The sequence below is a fragment of the Nerophis ophidion genome, linkage group LG12 (genome assembly GCF_033978795.1).
Source record: "Nerophis ophidion isolate RoL-2023_Sa linkage group LG12, RoL_Noph_v1.0, whole genome shotgun sequence".
Lineage (NCBI taxonomy): Eukaryota > Metazoa > Chordata > Actinopteri > Syngnathiformes > Syngnathidae > Nerophis > Nerophis ophidion.
This window is the reverse complement of record NC_084622.1, coordinates 65,785,787-65,804,016: the sequence shown is the minus strand read 5'-3', so window position 1 is coordinate 65,804,016 and position 18,230 is coordinate 65,785,787. Positions and strand designations below refer to the sequence as shown.

Below are 18,230 nucleotides of genomic sequence, written 5' to 3'. Positions count from 1 at the left end.
CCAGATGACTGATCTGACAACGTGGTGAGAGTGCAGAAGCCTTGCTACAGTGACGTCGGAAATAGCCGAAAGCATTTGGAACGGAATATTCAAAGGGTTGACTGAATTTGTGGCACTTTGTTATGTTTAGACGGTATTTCCACATACTTTGCTGATTGTAAATACAATTTGGAAACATGAAACACAATTAAGTATATAAAGTCAACTTGTTTTTCCTCTCTACTGGCACTTTAAGGTGGTGAGAAAAATGTTGTCTGTTACTGACCAGTTCCTCCAACTAAGACTGTTGTTTCTTCCGTGTTGGAAGACTGAGTGTGTGAGCTGCAGGCCCCCTCTGCTGTGTATAAAGTGCAGGAGGGAGGGACGCTCTCACGAGTAATCAGTGACTTCCGCGTCAATCACTTGTCCATTTGGTTAAGGTTTTTTCTACCGCTTATTCCCTTTGGGGTCGCGGGGGGCGCTGGCGCCTATCTCAGCTACAATCGGGTGGAAGGCGGCATACACCCTGGACAAGTCACCACCTCATCACAGGGCCAACACAGATAGACAGACAACATTCACACACTAGGGACCATTTAGTGTGGCCAATCAACCTATCCCCAGGTGCATTTCTTTGGAGGTGGGAGGGGCCTATCCCCAGGTGCATGTCTTTGGAGGTGGGAGGAAGCCGGAGTACCCGGAGTGAACTAACGCATTCACGGGGAGAACATGCAAACTCCACACAGAACGATCCCGAGCCCGGGATTGAACCCAGGAGAATGGATCTTCGTATTGTGAGGCAGACGCACAAACCCCTCTGCCGACGTGAATGGTTTAAAATAATTTCAAACATGCTTGAACACTTTTCTCTAGTTTGATCAAATTTGGATGGATTTATTTCAAAGGAAAATGCCATGAAAGGGTTGAAATCCCGATTTGCACATGTGCGACAGGTATTTTTCCAAGTCGTGTGGTCTATTTTTTGGCGCATTTGCAAGTAAATTTGTCGCATCGTACAGCACTGCTTAATGGCTACAATTTGATTGACCAGATGATTCAGATTTGAGGCTAATGGATGACATCTGTAACGGTCCACAGTGTGTGACCGAGCATAATCACGACCGTTTATGCAACAGATAATAAATAAATAAATGTAGCTTACAAAAATGGATCAACTTTTTTCAGCGACCGACTTTGTTTGCCCTCGGGCTGTCCAAAACTGCTGTAATATGTTATATCATTTTACTTCAGTAACAAAGGCAAAGCCCTCTCTGTTATGGCGGTGACAAAAGCGCAGCAGACACTGAGATTAGCCAGCTCACCCTATAGATTGATTTAAATTACAAATGATTTTAACACTTAAAAATGTATTTTGAAGACACAAGCCGACGTTCGGTGTCTCAGAACGTGATGACATCTTTTTCGGTGCAGTCAAAAAAGAGTCTTTATTGCAACAAAAGGGAATCTCACGACGAACAGCATGATACAAAAATGAACGTATGAAAAACAAAAACCAAGAAGGCAGGAAACACAGCTGGTGCCTCGTGGGAATTGTCTTAACAAACATGCACAATGACTAAGTAAAAACAGTAAGAAAGCGACAAGAAGCATCAAGCAAAAGTCCGCGTCCAAACAGTCCAGAACGGAAAACACATGCGATGATCTGGCAATTAGGAAACGCTGCAGCTTTAACTTCAATAGTGCTGATTACCAATCACACGCATCTGCGCCAAGAGTGCAACACAAAGCTGCTGCCAACAGCCCAAACCAGGAAAAAGTAAATTACAAAATAAGAGTCCGACAAAAAAAAAAATTAAACACCAAGCAATGCAAAACAAGACCTTAAGTCCTAAAAATAGTACAAATAATGGGGAGTATATTTTAGCTTTATTTGAATTGTTATATTATTTGGAACTATTAATAAACATACAGTATGTTAACTATAAAGTGTACAAGTGTGTCCTGTCAGTACAATACAGTAAAAACAGGCCTGTACTTTCTAAATTGTGATTACTGTGCATTTTGGACTATAAGCAGCTACTCTTTTCCTAGGCTTTGAATCCTGTGGCTTATAAAATGGTGCGAATAATTTACACTTTTGTCTCCGTGCTTACCCAGACACACAACAACACTTCCTCATTCTCCGTTATTTAAAACCACACAAACATAAACATTTGCCATCAGCAGGTCGATACAGTATGAATGGATATATTATGTGCGCAGTATTGACAAGTGATGCACCGCAAACAACAATGCCGGAAAAAGATGTAAGTAAGACGCACGCCATTGTCTGGAGTGTTGTCAGCATGTCTGTGATGTGGGCTTTACTTTAATAAAACCCAGATATACTCTCAGACAGATTTCTACAAAATGTGCAAAAGACAGTGGTGGTTTTGAGAAAAAAGCAATATAAATATATATGTTATTATTACTTAATAAGAACATATTTGTTTTTAAATGTATGTGTAATTTTTTTTTTGCCATTTTAAAGAAAATCATATCAAAGCAGACTATGCAAATTATGCGATGATGTCATGGTGACCACGCCCATAGCAATGACCCTAATGCCGCCCACACCACCACAGGTATCTTGGCAATCTGTTGGTTATTGGAGACTGTATTCAAAATTATAGAAGGAAAAATAGATCCATCCATTCATTTTCTACCGCTTGTCCCAGTAATACCAATGAATAATAACACTTTGTGTTTTTGATGGGGTCGTCAAGTGATTAACTTGTTTTTATTTCAGATTAATCACATTCTTGAATTGTGATTAATCATGATTAATCACAGGTTATCATTTGCTTGCAAAAATATAGTTTGCGTAAGAAAATACCCCGATGTTTGGATACAAATGCAAATTTGTCGTCAGAATGTCACACAGGAATATTTTTTAAATGTCTTACTGAACTGCAAGTCGTTGATTTGCTCAAAACTTGGTGACCGCAAGAAAAGTAAGAATGAAGTGAACATTTAGAAAGTATTCGCAATACTATAGCAAAGAAGGTAAATATGTGTACTATGAGATGATGTAGTAAACACACATAAACAACTTAACATAGTGCACCTTTTAAGTCTGCATTCACTCTTCTTTAGAATAGAATAGAATAGACTTTATTGTCATTATATTTGCATATAACAAGATTAAAGACTCCAACTTAAGGTGTGGTTGTGGGAACAAATATGGGGTAAAATAAATAACACAAGAGGTAATAAAGGAAAAACTAACAATTGAAATAAACAGACTATCCAATAAAAATAACAAGCAATCCTGTACAATATACAAAACACTGTAGAAATACAAAATACTGTACAATATACAGAACAAGACAAGAGTATGGAAGTAATAAACAATCAGTGTCGGACGTATTGCACTGGAAGGCTAGTATTGCACAGTAGGGTATTAGGTAAGGATTATTATCATTATAAGTTAGAGTTCAACATGGTGACAGCTCTGGGAAAAAAGCTGTCTCTGAACCTTTAGGGTTGGAATTGGGGGTTAAATCATCCAATTGATTCCCGAGCGCGGCCACCGCTGCTGCTCACTGCTCCACTCACCTCCCAAGGGGTCGGACAAGGGGAAGGGTTAAATGCAGAGGTTAATTTCACCACACCTAGTGTGTGTGTGTGTGTGACTATCAGTGTTACTTTAACTTTAAATGTAACTTTAGTTTAACCAGTTGGTTAAACAAACAAGCTTATTTACTTTTTTTCTTTTTGAATGCGACCCCTGGTCTTTGTGATTACTTAAAGATGTCTTATGGTCTCGAGTAAGCAAAATACATTCACATTACAGCCAGCAGTTGCCACTTGATGCTCTTGATTGTGCAGTACGCTTGGTCTATCCTTACTGTAATTGTTGTAATTATATAATCACTACTTTTGGTGGTAATCTGACGCCCTAATAATAATGATTAGTGCAACGGATTCTATTTATATAACTATGGCCTCTATTTTAAGCTGTATTACATTAGATGTAGATGCCGTGGTGATGCCATAGTAACATTAGGTTCGTATTTGCTGAAGTTGGCCATAGAGAACTCCTACTGAACTTTTGTTAAGTCCTTTATGTCCTTTGATGGTTCCCTTTTGTTTTTATGTATTTTTTACCTCATTGCTTGTGACTTTTGTATCTAAACTGCAACCACATAATTCCCAAATGTGGGATAAATAAAGTCGGTAACACTTTAGTATGGGGAACATGTTATGTTAGTAAGCAACTAATTAATGGTGAATATGTTCCCCATACTAAAGAGTTACCGACTTAATTTAGAGTTATTTTGGACCCTAGGGGGACATATAAAGGGGTTACTAATACACAATAATTCTGAGTTTATTGAGGGAAGACTCTTAGTTAATGGCTTACTGGTTGTATAATAAGGCCATGCAGAATAATCCATTAATAAGTAATAAATACTGACTAATTAAGAGCCAATATGTGAAAGGGACAAGCGGTACAAAAAGGATGGATGGATGTTACTAATTTGCATGTTAATAAGCAACTAATTGATGGTGAATATCTTCCCCAACTAAAGTGTTATCAACTTAATTTAGAGATATTTGGACACTAGGGGAACATATAAGGGTTAGGGATAGGGGGTACTAGTAAGCAATAATTCTAAAGTCACTGAGGGAAGATTCTTATTTAATGGTTTACTGGTTGTATAATAAGGCCATGCAGAATAAGGCATTAATAAGTACTTAATAATGACTAATTATGAACCAATATGTGAAAGGGACAAGCGGTAGAAATGGATGGATGGATGGATGGAGAGATGTTACTAATTGGCATGTTAATAAGCAACTAATTAATAGTGAATATGTTCCCCATACTAAAGTGTTACCGACTTCATTTAGAGTTATTTGGACACTTGGAGAACGTATAAACGTTAGGGATAGGGTTAGGGTTACTAATAAGCAATAATTCTGAGGTTATTGAGGGAGGACTCTTAGTTAATGGTTTACTGCTTGTATGATAAGGCCATGCAGAATAAGGCATTACTAAGTACTTAATAATGACTAATTAAGAGCCAATATGTTACTAATTTGCATGTTAATAATCAAATAATTATTGGTGAATATGTTCCCCATACTAAAGTGTTACAGACTTAATTTACAGTTATTTGGACGCTAAGGGAACATATTAAGGTTATGGTTAGGGGTACTAGTAAGCAATAATTCTAAAGTCACTGAGGAAAGACTCTTATTTAATGGCTTACTTGTTGTATAATAAGGCCATGCAGAATAATGCATTACTAATTACATAATAATGACTAATTAAGAGCCAATATTTCACTAATTGGCGTGTTAATAAGTAACTAATTAATGGTGAATATGTTCCTCATACTAAAGTGTTACCGACTTAATTTAGGGTAATTTGGACACTCGGAACATATAAAGGTTAGGGTTAGGGTTACTAATAAGCAATAATTATTAGGTTATTAAGGGAAGACACTTAGTTAATGGCTTACTGGTTGTATAATAAGGCCATGCAGAATAAGGCATTAATAAGTAGTTAATAATGACTAATCAAGAGCCAATATCTTACTAATTTGCATGTGAATAAGTAACTAATTAATAGTGAATATGTTCCCCATACTAAAGTGTTACCGACTTCATTTAGAGTTATTTGGACACTTGGAGAACGTATAAACGTTAGGGATAGGGTTAGGGTTACTAATAAGCAATAATTCTGAGGTTATTGAGGGAGGACTCTTAGTTAATGGTTTACTGCTTGTATAATAAGGCCATGCAGAATAAGGCATTACTAAGTACTTAATAATGACTAATTAAGAGCCAATATGTTACTAATTTGCATGTTAATAATCAAATAATTATTGGTGAATATGTTCCCCATACTAAAGTGTTACCGACTTAATTTACAGTTATTTGGACGCTAAGGGAACATATTAAGGTTATGGTTAGGGGTACTAGTAAGCAATAATTCTAAAGTCACTGAGGAAAGACTCTTATTTAATGGCTTACTGGTTGTATAATAAGGCCATGCAGAATAATGCATTACTAATTACATAATAATGACTAATTAAGAGCCAATATTTCACTAATTGGCATGTTAATAAGTAACTAATTAATGGTGAATATGTTCCCCATACTAAAGTGTTACCGACTTAATTCAGGGTTATTTGGACACTCGGAACATATAAAGGTTAGGGTTAGGGTTACTAATAAGCAATAACTATTAGGTTATTAAGGGAAGACACTTAGTTAATGGCTTACTGGTTGTATAATAAGGCCATGCAGAATAAGGCATGAATAAGTAGTTAATAATGACTAATCAAGAGCCAATATCTTACTAATTTGCATGTGAATAAGCAACTAATTAATGGTGAATATATTCCCCATACTAAAGTGTTATCATAAAGTCTATTCTATTTCTAGCCCATCCTTTCTAACCTCCACACTGTTGACAGAAATTATTAAAAATATTTTTAAGCAAAAACTGAATATGCAAATGTTAGGAGGGATGGTTTTAACAAGTGCTAAATTGAGGTTAGCATCTTACTAGAGTCTTTTTTAGTTCTTTAAGTGTTGTCGCAATTAATTGCGGACACTTTCACACGTGGGCGATGAGTCTCCGTGTTCCTCTTTGTGGTGACGTCTTTGTTTCGGTTGCTATTTAACTACAACACAGAAAGAACATTTTGATTCCGTATTCACACAACACAACGAGGGAGCTCATACACGGATGACTCATTTTCAAGTGGCACCAGTGCAAGGTGACTGCATTGTGCTTTTAAACGCCACCAAACCACCAAAACACAACCAACGTTGTCTATCACCGTTAACAGGAAGCGGTGACGTCAATGTGCTTGTTGTTTATCTACGGCGGCATCTCAGGCCTTAAAACAAACTTTCATCTCATCTCTTGCGAGGCACCTTCTTTGTTGGAGATGATTGACACTTAAGCACTGTTTTAGATTCTGGGTTAAGACTCTTTCCAAGCGGCCGTGACGGTCAGGTTATTTTCTGAAAGTAGAACAGCTTTGTGTTCATCTGATCTGCAAGGTAACAAGCAAAAAAAAACGTGCAAAAACCACAACAGACGTGAGCTCGTACAAGATGCAACATCTTCTTCCAAAGATGTGCACCTTACGAAAAGTTTTTCAGACAGGACTTGGGGTAGAGTACATTTAGTTTATAACTCTAAAATAGCATTTTTGCCTAACAGTTTTGTAAAAATGTGATTAAAAGGCAATCAAGATTTAGTTATTTTTTGCTGTTTGTTGAATTTGTGTATGCTATGTTTGTATTGCAGGTCAATTCCATTTTTTGCCCATATCAGACCTTACATTGTTCATGTTAATAAACCGTGCAATTCCATCCATTTATCCATATCGTATGTCAGATAGAAATCAGACATGTATCGGCAGTCTAAACGATCTGGTCGTGTTCATCAAACCCACAAGTGTTTGATTAGCAATAGATGTTATAGACCAGGGGTGCTTATTACTTCGATAGCGAGCTACCGGTCGATCGCCAAACAGGAATTTAAAAAATAGACCTTAAAATTAGTGGTTATCAGTCTTCACCAAGACGTCACTTTGGTCACTCGATTGACATTCACGGCACCCGAGGGTCTCGTGAGATGACGTTGGCTGCAGCGAGCTCATTATTAAGAAAAAATAACCGATAGAATAGAATAGAATAGAATAGAAAAGAGTTTTATTGTTATTATTACAGTGATCAGGTTCCAAGAACAACGAAATTGGAGCAGATCCCCTAAGGTGCATACACAATAATATAGTAATATAAAAAGTAAAAAATTAAAAAAAAAAAGAAGATATATATACCGTATATATATATATATATATATATATACCCACACACATGCATATAGCCATACATATGCATCTACACATTATTATACACATATATACACATACATACATATATGTATATATATACATACATATACACACACACACACATATATACATATATATATATATATACATATATATATATATATATATATATATATATATATATATATATATATATATATATATATATATATATATATATAAATTGCATTGGTCTCCTCTAGAAGGGGGGCGGTCACTCACATCTGCGGTCCTCTCCAAGGTTTCTCATTGTCATCCCACAGGGTTGAGTTTTTCCTTGCCCTGATGTGGGATCTGAACCGAGGAGGTCGTTGTGGCTTGTGCAGCCCTTTGAGACACTTGTGATTCAGGGATATATAAATAAACATTGATGTATATATATATATTACATATATATATATATACATATGTATACATATATATATATATAAACCTTGGAGAGGACCGCAGATGTGGGTGACCGCTCCCCTTCTAGAGGAGACCGATGTAATATATACACACACACACACACATATATATATATATATATATATATATATATATATGTAAAATATACATACATATATACACACACACACACATATATATATATATATATATATATGTAAAATATACATACATACATACATACACACACACAGGATGGCGAGAAACACTTTTTATTCCAACAGACTCTTACGCCGTACCTGCCGTCAAAACTCTAAAGACCAACTGCACAGTTCCTTAACCTGACTTTCGCCAGATCTTTCTAGTTCGCTGAGCTCCACACAAGGACTTGGGATCGAGGGCAATGCAAACTCCTTCAAGATAGCGAAAAATAATGAAGCAATCGTAATCGCCGGGCAGGATTTCATAGATGTGACGTAGCACCGAAGAGACTGATTCAAACAACAACAACACTGGTTTGTCTAATCTATCGAATATGAATTATTTAAATGAATGAATGAATTACTTTCTCTCGGTCATTATCCAATATGTTGGCTCTTCTGTTTTGGATTTCCCAGCGTCGCTCTCATCAGCGTCACGGGTTTATTTCGATGTGAGTGGTTGAAGTAGCACTTCATTCAAGATAACTGACAAGTGGTTTATCCAATCACATAAAATGATTTTTTTTTTACAAGGGCCCGCCTTCTGAAATACATCTCCTATTGAGAAGTCCCAGATCCTTGTGTGGAGCTCAGCGAACGACAAGAATCTGACGAGATTCAGGTTAACAGTTCCTACCTTCACAATAAAAGCGCTGCTTCTGTCAGGCTTGCCCCTGACAGTTTGGTTATGTTTTAGTTTTTCCTCTGTGTGTGTGTAGTACTTCCAGTCTTTTGTTCCTGTCAGCACTCTTATTTTGTTTCTGTTTCCCGTTTGTCTCCCTGAGTGCTGTGTCCCCTCAGCTGTGGCTGATTGGCACCTGGGCACACCTGGTGTCAATCAGCCAGCCACTATTTGAGCCTGTTTTGTCCTCCAGTCAGATGTTGGATTATTTTTGTGTGGTGTGGTGTGGTGTCGATATCACCACTACCTGTCTTGTCGCTTGTAGCTTTGTTTACTTCTGTTCACTCTGTTCATGCCATAGTTCCGTCGTGTCACAGTAAGTGTTTTTGTTCCAAGCCAAGTTTGTTATCCGCCTTGTGCGCGCCTTTTGTTTGTACCCTTTTGTTCGGTTTTGTCCTAGTGTTAAATTAAATTATGTTTTCTTACGCAATGCCTGCCTCCTTCTCTGCATCTTGGGGTTCGTCACCAACTCAATGTGACAGCTTCGTTCTAAGAGTCTCAGAAAGCTGGCGTGCACAAGCTTGCAAGCTACGGAGATTGTATTTCTTGTAAAGTGTATAAAAACAAGTATGGAAGCAGAACAAATAAGATCCCAAAAACCAACCACTTGCATGTGGCATTGGACAGAAAAGAGGACTTTTTTTACTCTTCCATTAGAAAATGCGGACTTTATCAGCACTCCCATGAATTGATTAACGTGGACCCCGACTTAAACAAGTTGAAAAACGTATTCCGGTGCTACCATTTATTGGTCAATTGTACGGAATATGTACTGTACTGTGCCATCTACTAATACAAGTCTCAATCAATCAATCTAACTGTCTGATTCCAATCAATGCATGTCATCAGAGTCAGGTTATACACCAACTTATATTCTTGTCTTCATGAAAAAAAGGAATATATGCGTTAATCATGCTTGTATTGTCATTAAACACCTTTAACTTGTTAACAAATACTCTCTTTCATAAATAAATACAAATAAATTATATATAAGAATGAGGTAGATCCGCTCCACTAGAGTCAATTGAAAAGTAGCTCACCTGCAGAAAAAGTGTGCACATCCCCGTTATAGACTATTCGACGGTCGTAAAAATAAATATTGGAGGCATTGGGCAAAAGACCGGGCAAAAGAATGTTTTAGAATTCACGTCCATGTCCCACCACTCCAAGCCCAGACCGCTTGCACAAATTGTCCTCGGAACAGAAGCAAATGTCCCACAAACAGCAAAAGCCAGAATTCATGATCTCTTCTATTTTATCTCCTACATAAAAAAAAATTGGTTAAGTAAATGTTGACTGTGGTTGCACTAAATCCTTAAAATAGCCACAAGTGTACCAGAACTAAGACCTACAGTACATGAATCGAAGTCATAACTGCATGATGTCATGAAATGCAATGTGGCAAATTATATATATGCCTGTCCAATTATATAGAGTAGCGAAAAGAGTACCAATAAATATCGGTAAGAAATATTTGTAACAACGATTCGATTCGATCTTTGTGGTTGCCGATACGATTCAGGGATGATGATATTAAAAAAAAAAAAAACGATACAATACAAAACGATTCAGTGAGTTGAAATCAACTTTTTTTGCAAAACAAATCAAACAGTGAGACCGTGAAATAAATAGTGGACACTGCAGGTTATCCCTGTTTTTCTTGCAAGGGAATGTATGAATGAATCATAGATACAAACAAGCAATTAAACAACAATGTCCAATGCATTCACACGAGAGATGTCCTATAATATCGGGCTGCCCCTATTATCGGCCGATAAATGCTTTTTGAAAAGGTGCTGTACGGAGTGGTACACGGACGTAGGAGAAGTACAGAGCGCCACAAAACCTTAAAAGCACTGCCTTTGCATGCCGGCCCAATCACATAATATCTACGGCTTTTCACACACACAAGTGAATGCAAGGCATACTTGGTCAACAGCCATACAGGTCACACTGAGGGGGGCCGTATAAACAACTTTAAGACTGTTACAATTATGCGCCACACTGTGGACACACACCAAACAAGCATGACGAACACATTTCGGGAGCACGTCTGTTGTGGTCCGATGGTTGGATCATCACCATATTGTTATTTTTGTTCCATTTTCATATCACTCTGCGGTTTGACATGCTTAGTTCCTGTTTTGTTCGTTTCCATGGTCACTCATTAGTTTCAGCTGCTACTCTCTTTTCCAGCACACCTGTCTTTACTAATCACCACCTTTTATGAGCCAGTCTTTTCTGTTCACTCATTGTCGGATCTTAGTTTGTTCACATACATCTGTTTATGACTTGTCTCTCACTCTCATTTTCGCTAGCTCTCACGCTAAGCTTTATTTTATTCCTAGCTTTCACGCTAGTTGTTTTGTGTTTCTTTTTTGTGTGCCTTTGAGCCAAATGTTTGTGTTTCGGTTAGTTTGACCTAGCTTTCCATGCTAGCGCTTCTATTTGCCTTTTCTATTTGTTCCAGTGTTTTTGTTCATAGCTCCTTTTGTTTAATAAATCCCTTAGTTCTTACCTTTTTGCTGTGTTCTTGCTGACGCATCCACGGAGGACCGAATCCGCCATTACAATGCCACACAAGCCTAACAACATCTGTTGCAAAATGCAAAACTTGTTTAGGTCCCTATGAAAGGATTAATTTGTTCAACCTCGGCCCGCGGCTTCGTTCAGTTTTAAATTTCGGCCCACTCTGTATTTGAGTTTGACACCCCTGGATTAGGGGGTACTTGAATTAAAAAAATGTTCACAGGGGGTACATCACTGAAAAAAGGTTGAGAACCACTGCACTATTCAATAGTTGCTCAGACAGTAATGCATTTATACCAGTTTCGATTGGGGTATGCCCTTTCTTAATGGGGAAAGACGTTAATGTCTCTGTTAGCATGTTAGCAACTTAAACTAGCTAGCGCTAGCTGGTTTCTACGGTAAATGAGCAGTGTCAACAGTCTGTAAGTTTATCAATCACGGTTTTATGATCATTTTAATTCAAAACAGTATTCATAACAGTCGGGAGTTTTTCCGCAGTTTATCATTATACCGTTTATCAGTACATCCCTAATCATCTGTTTATTTTTCTTTGAAAAAAAATGCGCCATGAATTCAACTGATCGTCGACTATGGGCAAAATCTCTCGAATCAGATTTGACTACGAACATCTTCAGTAGAAGACAGCCTTACTTTTTGGTGTGTTCATTTCCCATTCGCAGTGTCCGTACTACTTCCGACTGTTTGGGAGAAATTTTTAGCTTATCAGCTTTAAAAAGTGTTCAAATCCATGCCTCTACTCCAAATGCTTCAATGACAGCTTTACAATTACTTCCGGTATCACTGTACATACTTATGTACCGTTACACCCCTAATCATTACTGTTAGGTTGGTCCGTCTATACTTAGACTTTGCTACCTGGTCACAGAGTCATGTGAAACACCAGCCAGTGGTTTATAGGTCATTGACCCTTGGAGATGATGAATACTCGCCCTGAAGTTAGGACTAAAAACTTAAACAAGAGCAGAAAAAAGACAAAACCCACACAGACACAACAAACTCTACAAAGCAAATTCAATCTTATTATGCAAACAAAATACTGTGAACTCAGGCGTATGCATGGACAGTTTCGATAACAGCAGAGTAAAGTTTCTGCCAAAACTCTAAGCTGAAAAGGAAGTTATTCCCTCCCCCTCTCTTCCCCAACCCCTTCCTCGCAGGGATGGGCTTGCTGAGGGAATCTCACAACATGCACATTGATGTTCAACAGCAAGCAGTTTTGCCCACATCCGTTCAGAGCATAAACTTTTGTCGCCTGCAGCAGGTAGCGACAATGAAAACGAGAAGTGGATCCAGAATGCAATTGTGCAAAGACCCCTAACAGTGAAGACTGAGTGCAATGGGGTGGAACTGCAGGGTAAAAGTGCATCCATGTACTAGAACACCTGTTTTCATTCGGGTCATCGGTAAGCTACATCCTAACTATTGAGGGTCTGGCTTACCTATAGACCACCATTCACATTATGGACAATTTACAGTCACCGATTAAGCGATCATGCATTTTCTTGGGAAGTAGTCTAGTACCTTGAGTCTCTGAAGAAAACCTGCACAGAACATGCAAACTTCACAGAAAAAAATTCCAATGGACATTCCACCCTGGATCCAGAAATGTTGGTATTGGATCTCAGGGGCGTCACTGGGTTTTAAGAACAGGGAGGGCTTAGTCCCAAAGGATTTACAAGATGCACTTGCAGGATCTTTTCGCTCACAACTTTATGGCACTGCATTGGAATTCTACAACGAACATTGAAGAAATCTAAATGGTTGAAACTGGAAATGGAAGAAAGTTTTAGTCATGAGATGGCCCGAACACACAAGGACAGTGTTGCTGCCTGGAAAGGCTACCAGGCGACTTGCAAACAGGGAAACTTGCAAAACACTACAGAGTTGACCTAAAAACAGAGCAGGTTCAGGTGGAAAGAAACGTTGTCAGATTTTTAGAAATGTGGCCTTTGGTAGAAAGGACCAGATTGAATATTAAGCGCCGACAAAGGGTTTCCACCAATGTTCCCTCAAATTTTGGAGCAAACACAAAAACTCCCTGAGCCTTCAGTAGAGCACATGCGAGCAACATGAGACGACAAGTTAAACGTCTTATTGTTGTAATCAAATGACAGCAGTTATTTGCAATAGTTTATTTTCTAACACAAGTGATTTGGCCCACTCAAAATGAAAATAACACAATAAGTGTTTTCCATGTACTGTGTATTAGTATTGTATTTCTGGCTGGGGTTCTTACTTTGTCGATAAGCTTCTAGTTCCAAATTTAAGTTATTTACTGAGATTGAGTGAGACTCTGGCTTTGCACTTTGTTTATTTTATATATATATTTTTTTGCATTCTATTTTAGTTACTTTGAATTTACAACACCCTGGCGCTGTTTTGTACGGTTTTTATACTGTTTTGTACTGGTTTTGTACTTACTTTGATTATTATTTTCAACTGTTTGTAAATGTTGAAATTTATAAATAAAGGTTTATAAAAAAATTAAGTGTGCAATCATGTGACCGCCTGGCTCTGTTTGATTGGTGAAACGGAGTCAAATGTCACCAGTGACTGCATTTGATTGGTGAAACAGAGTCAAACGTCACCAGTGACTGCATTTGATTGGTGAAACGGAGTCAAACGTCACCAGTGACTGCATTTGATTGGTGAAACGGAGTCAAACGTCACCAGTGACTGCATTTGATTGGTGAAACGGAGTCAAACGTCACCAGTGACTGAATTTGATTGGTGAAACGGAGTCAAACGTCACCAGTGACTGCATTTGATTGGTAAAATGCAGGCATGTGATAGATCCTACTTTGAAGGTCCGTCTGACAAATCAAAACAAACAAAGCGTACATTTACAGATCGATAAAAATCAGAAGCGAGCAGCGAGCTGAATGTAGATAAATGGAGCGGAGTAAAAGTAGCGTTTCTTCTCTATAAATATACTCAAGTAAAAGTAATAGTATGTTGCATTAAAACTATTCTTAGAAGTAATTTATCCCAAAAGTTACTCGAGTAGATGTAACGGGGTAAATGTAGTACGTTACTACCCACCTCTGCACACGATGTTATTGCACCAGTCGAGGAAAATGAACAAACTACATGAATAAAATCCTGTAATTTCATTTTAAAATTATTTTCTATAATGATAGATTGAAAATAAACACCAATGAGTTGACTGATGAACATTATAACATAATTTATTCAGAAAGTATAAATAACGACAACTAAAGATAGAATACTATTAACCGCAACATGTATGTGAAAAAAAAAATAACATCATGGTTTATACATTTTCAGAATGTGCTTGTTCTATCTTTAAACAAAAGAAAGCAATTTGAAGTTGTCTTTATTTTTAAGTTATCGTGCCGTGATTTCACCAGTCCGGCCCATTTGGGAGTAGATTTTTCTCCATGAATTAAAGCCAATTTGTTCTTGACAGGCCATGTAATCAAGCACAGAAACACTGATCACCTTCCTCAACTCAAAACGATCGGACAGAAAGTAAACAAAGAAATAGCTTTCCGGTATTTTTTTTTCGACTGGACATTCAGAAAATATAATACAAACCCCGTTTCCATATGAGTTGGGAAATAGTGTTAGATGTAAATATAAACAGAATACAATGATTTGCAAATCCTTTTCAAGCCATATTCAGTTGAATATGCTACAAAGACAACATATTTCATGTTCAAACTCATAAACTTTTCTTTTTTTTGGCAAATAATCATTAACTTTAGAATTTCATGCCAGCAACACGTGACAAAGTAGTTGGGAAAGGTGGCAATAACATTGAGGAATGCTCATCAAATACTTATATGGAACATCCCACAGGTGTGCAGGCTAATTGGGAACAGGTGGGTGCCATGATTGGCTATAAAAACAGCTTCCATGAAATGCTCACTCATTCACAAACAAGGATGGGGTGAGGGTCACCACTTTGTAAGCAAATTGTCAAACAGTTTTAGAACAACATTTCTCAACGAGCTATTGCAAGGAATTTAGGGATTTTACCATCTACGGTCCGTAAAATCATCAAAAAGTTCAGAGAATCTGGAGAAATCACTGCACGTAAGCTATGATATTACAAACCTTTGATCCCTCAGGCGGTACTGCATCAAAAACCGATATCAGTGTGTAAAGGATATCATCACATAGGCTCAGGAACACTTCATAAAACCACTGTCAGTAACTACAGTTGGTCGCTAAATCTGTAAGTGCAAGTTAAAACTCTACTATGCAAAGCCAAACCCATTTATCAACAACACCCAGGAATGCCACCGTCTTGGCTGGGCCTGATATCATTTATGATGGACTGATGCAAAGTGGAAAAGTGTTCTGTAGTCTGACGAGTCCACATTTGAAATTATATTTGGAAACTGTGGACGTGGTGTCCATTTGGATTGTTATAGGTGCAAAGTTGAAAAGCCAGCATGTGTGATGGTATGGGGGTGTATTAGTGCCCAAGACATGGGTAACTTACACATGTGTGATGGTATGGGGGTGTATTAGTGCCCAAGACATGGGTAACTTACACATGTGTGATGGTATGGGGGTGTATTAGTGAACAAGACATGGGTAACTTACACATGTGTGATGGTATGGGGATGTATTAGTGCCCAAGACATGGGTAACTTACACATGTGTGATGGTATGGGGGTGTATTAGTGCCCAAGACATGGGTAACTTACACATGTGTGATGGTATGGGGGTGTATTAGTGCCCAAGACATGGGTAACTTACACATGTGTGATGGTATGGGGGTGTATTAGTGCCCAAGACATGGGTAACTTACACATGTGTGATGGTATGGGGATGTATTAGTGCCCAAGACATGGGTAACTTACACATGTGTGATGGTATGGGGGTGTATTAGTGCCCAAGACATGGGTAACTTACACATGTGTGATGGTATGGGGGTGTATTAGTGCCCAAGACATGGGTAACTTACACATGTGTGATGGTATGGGGGTGTATTAGTGCCCAAGGCATGGGTAACTTACACATGTGTGATGGTATAGGGGGTGTATTAGTGAACAAGGCATGGGTAACTTACACATGTGTGATGGTATGGGGGTGTATTAGTGCCCAAGACATGGGTAACTTACACATGTGTGATGGTATGGGGGTGTATTAGTGCCCAAGGCATGGGTAACTTACACATGTGTGATGGTATGGGGGTGTATTAGTGCCCAAGTCATGGGTAACTTACACATGTGTGAAGGCACCATTAATGCTGAAAGGTACATACAGGTTTTGGAGCAACATATGTTGTCATCCAAGCAATCTTATCATGGACACCCCTGCTTATTTCAGCAAGACAAGTGTTACAACAGTGTGGCCTCATAAAAAAAGAGTGCGGGTACTTTCCTGGCCCGCCTGCAGTCCAGACCTGTCTCCAATCGAAAATGTGTGTTCCATTATGAAGCGTAAAATACGACAGCGGAGAAACCGGACTGTTGAAGGACTGAAGCTCTACATAAAACAAGAATGGGAAAGAATTCCACTTTCAAAGCTTCAACAATTAATTTCCTCAGTTCCCAAACATTTATTGAGTGTTGTTAAAAGAAAAGGTGATGTAACACAGTGGTGAACATGCCCTTTCCCAACTACTTTGGCACGTGTTGCAGCCATGAAATTCTAAGTTAATTATTATTATTTGCAAAAGAAAATAAAGTTTATGAGTTTGAACATCAAATATGTTGTCTTTGTAGCATATTCAACTGAATATGGCTTGAAAGGGATTTGCAAATCATTGTATTCTGTTTATATTTACATCAAACACAATTTCCCAACTCATATGGAAACGGGGGTTTGTATTAGTAAATGTTTTGTAACTTTGTGGTTCCTACCCGTGACTTTTAAACCACAAGAGTACACAATTGCGTGCCAGCCTGTAATATTTGTTTAGTCTACAACTTCCTGTGCCGATGTTGCCATATTGTGTGCCGATGTTGCCATATTGTGTGCCCACTACTACGAGCTCACACACACGCCACAAACGCTGAGTAAAACACACACAAACAACATAAAACACGCAGTTGACTCACCTCTTTTCTCCATTCTGCGTCAATTGCACGATGCACCCACGTCTTTCTAGCTGTTACACGCAAAAGTCGAGCTTTAAAGCAGCGTGTCAGGCTTGTTTACAACTTTTCCAGCCTGACTTGTGATTGGTGGGAGAAGAGTTTAGTGACGCCCCCATGCTGCGTCACTAAACGGAGTAAAAAAAAAAAAAAAAAAGGGGCTTTGCTTCCCTCCATTTCCCAACTGGGAGGAAAGCAAAACAGAAAGACTTTTAGAGAGGAAGTGCACACTTTTTAAAGTCCTACTGAAAGCCACTACTAGCGACCACGCAGTCTGATAGTTTATATATCAATGATGAAATATTAACATTGCAACACATGACAATTAGTTTACTTAAGGCCTACTGAAATGAGATGTTCTTATTTAAACGGGGATAGCAGCTCCATTCTATGTGTCATACTTCATCATTTCCACATATTGCCATATTTTTGCTGAAAGGATTTAGACGATAAAGTTCGCACATTTTGGTCGCTAATAAAAAAAAGCCTTGCA

The 18,230-nt window shown here is 38.2% G+C and overlaps 1 protein-coding gene across 4 annotated transcripts in view; it reads right to left on the bottom strand.

Moving 5' to 3' along the window:
- LOC133563715 (uncharacterized) overlaps positions 1-17,831 on the bottom strand; it is a 390,671-nt gene extending 372,840 nt beyond the window's left edge. The window contains exon 1 of one of the 4 annotated variants that reach the window (XM_061918001.1): positions 17,702-17,831. Coding sequence is in view for 1 of the 4 variants with exons in the window: in XM_061918009.1 (XP_061773993.1) it covers positions 17,702-17,714 (13 nt within the window). In the remaining 3 variants the exon portion in view is untranslated. The remainder of the gene's footprint in view (positions 1-17,701) is intronic. The other 3 variants (XM_061918003.1, XM_061918009.1, XM_061918004.1) reach the window with 3 other exon arrangements.
- Positions 17,832-18,230: the final 399 nt, after the last annotated feature.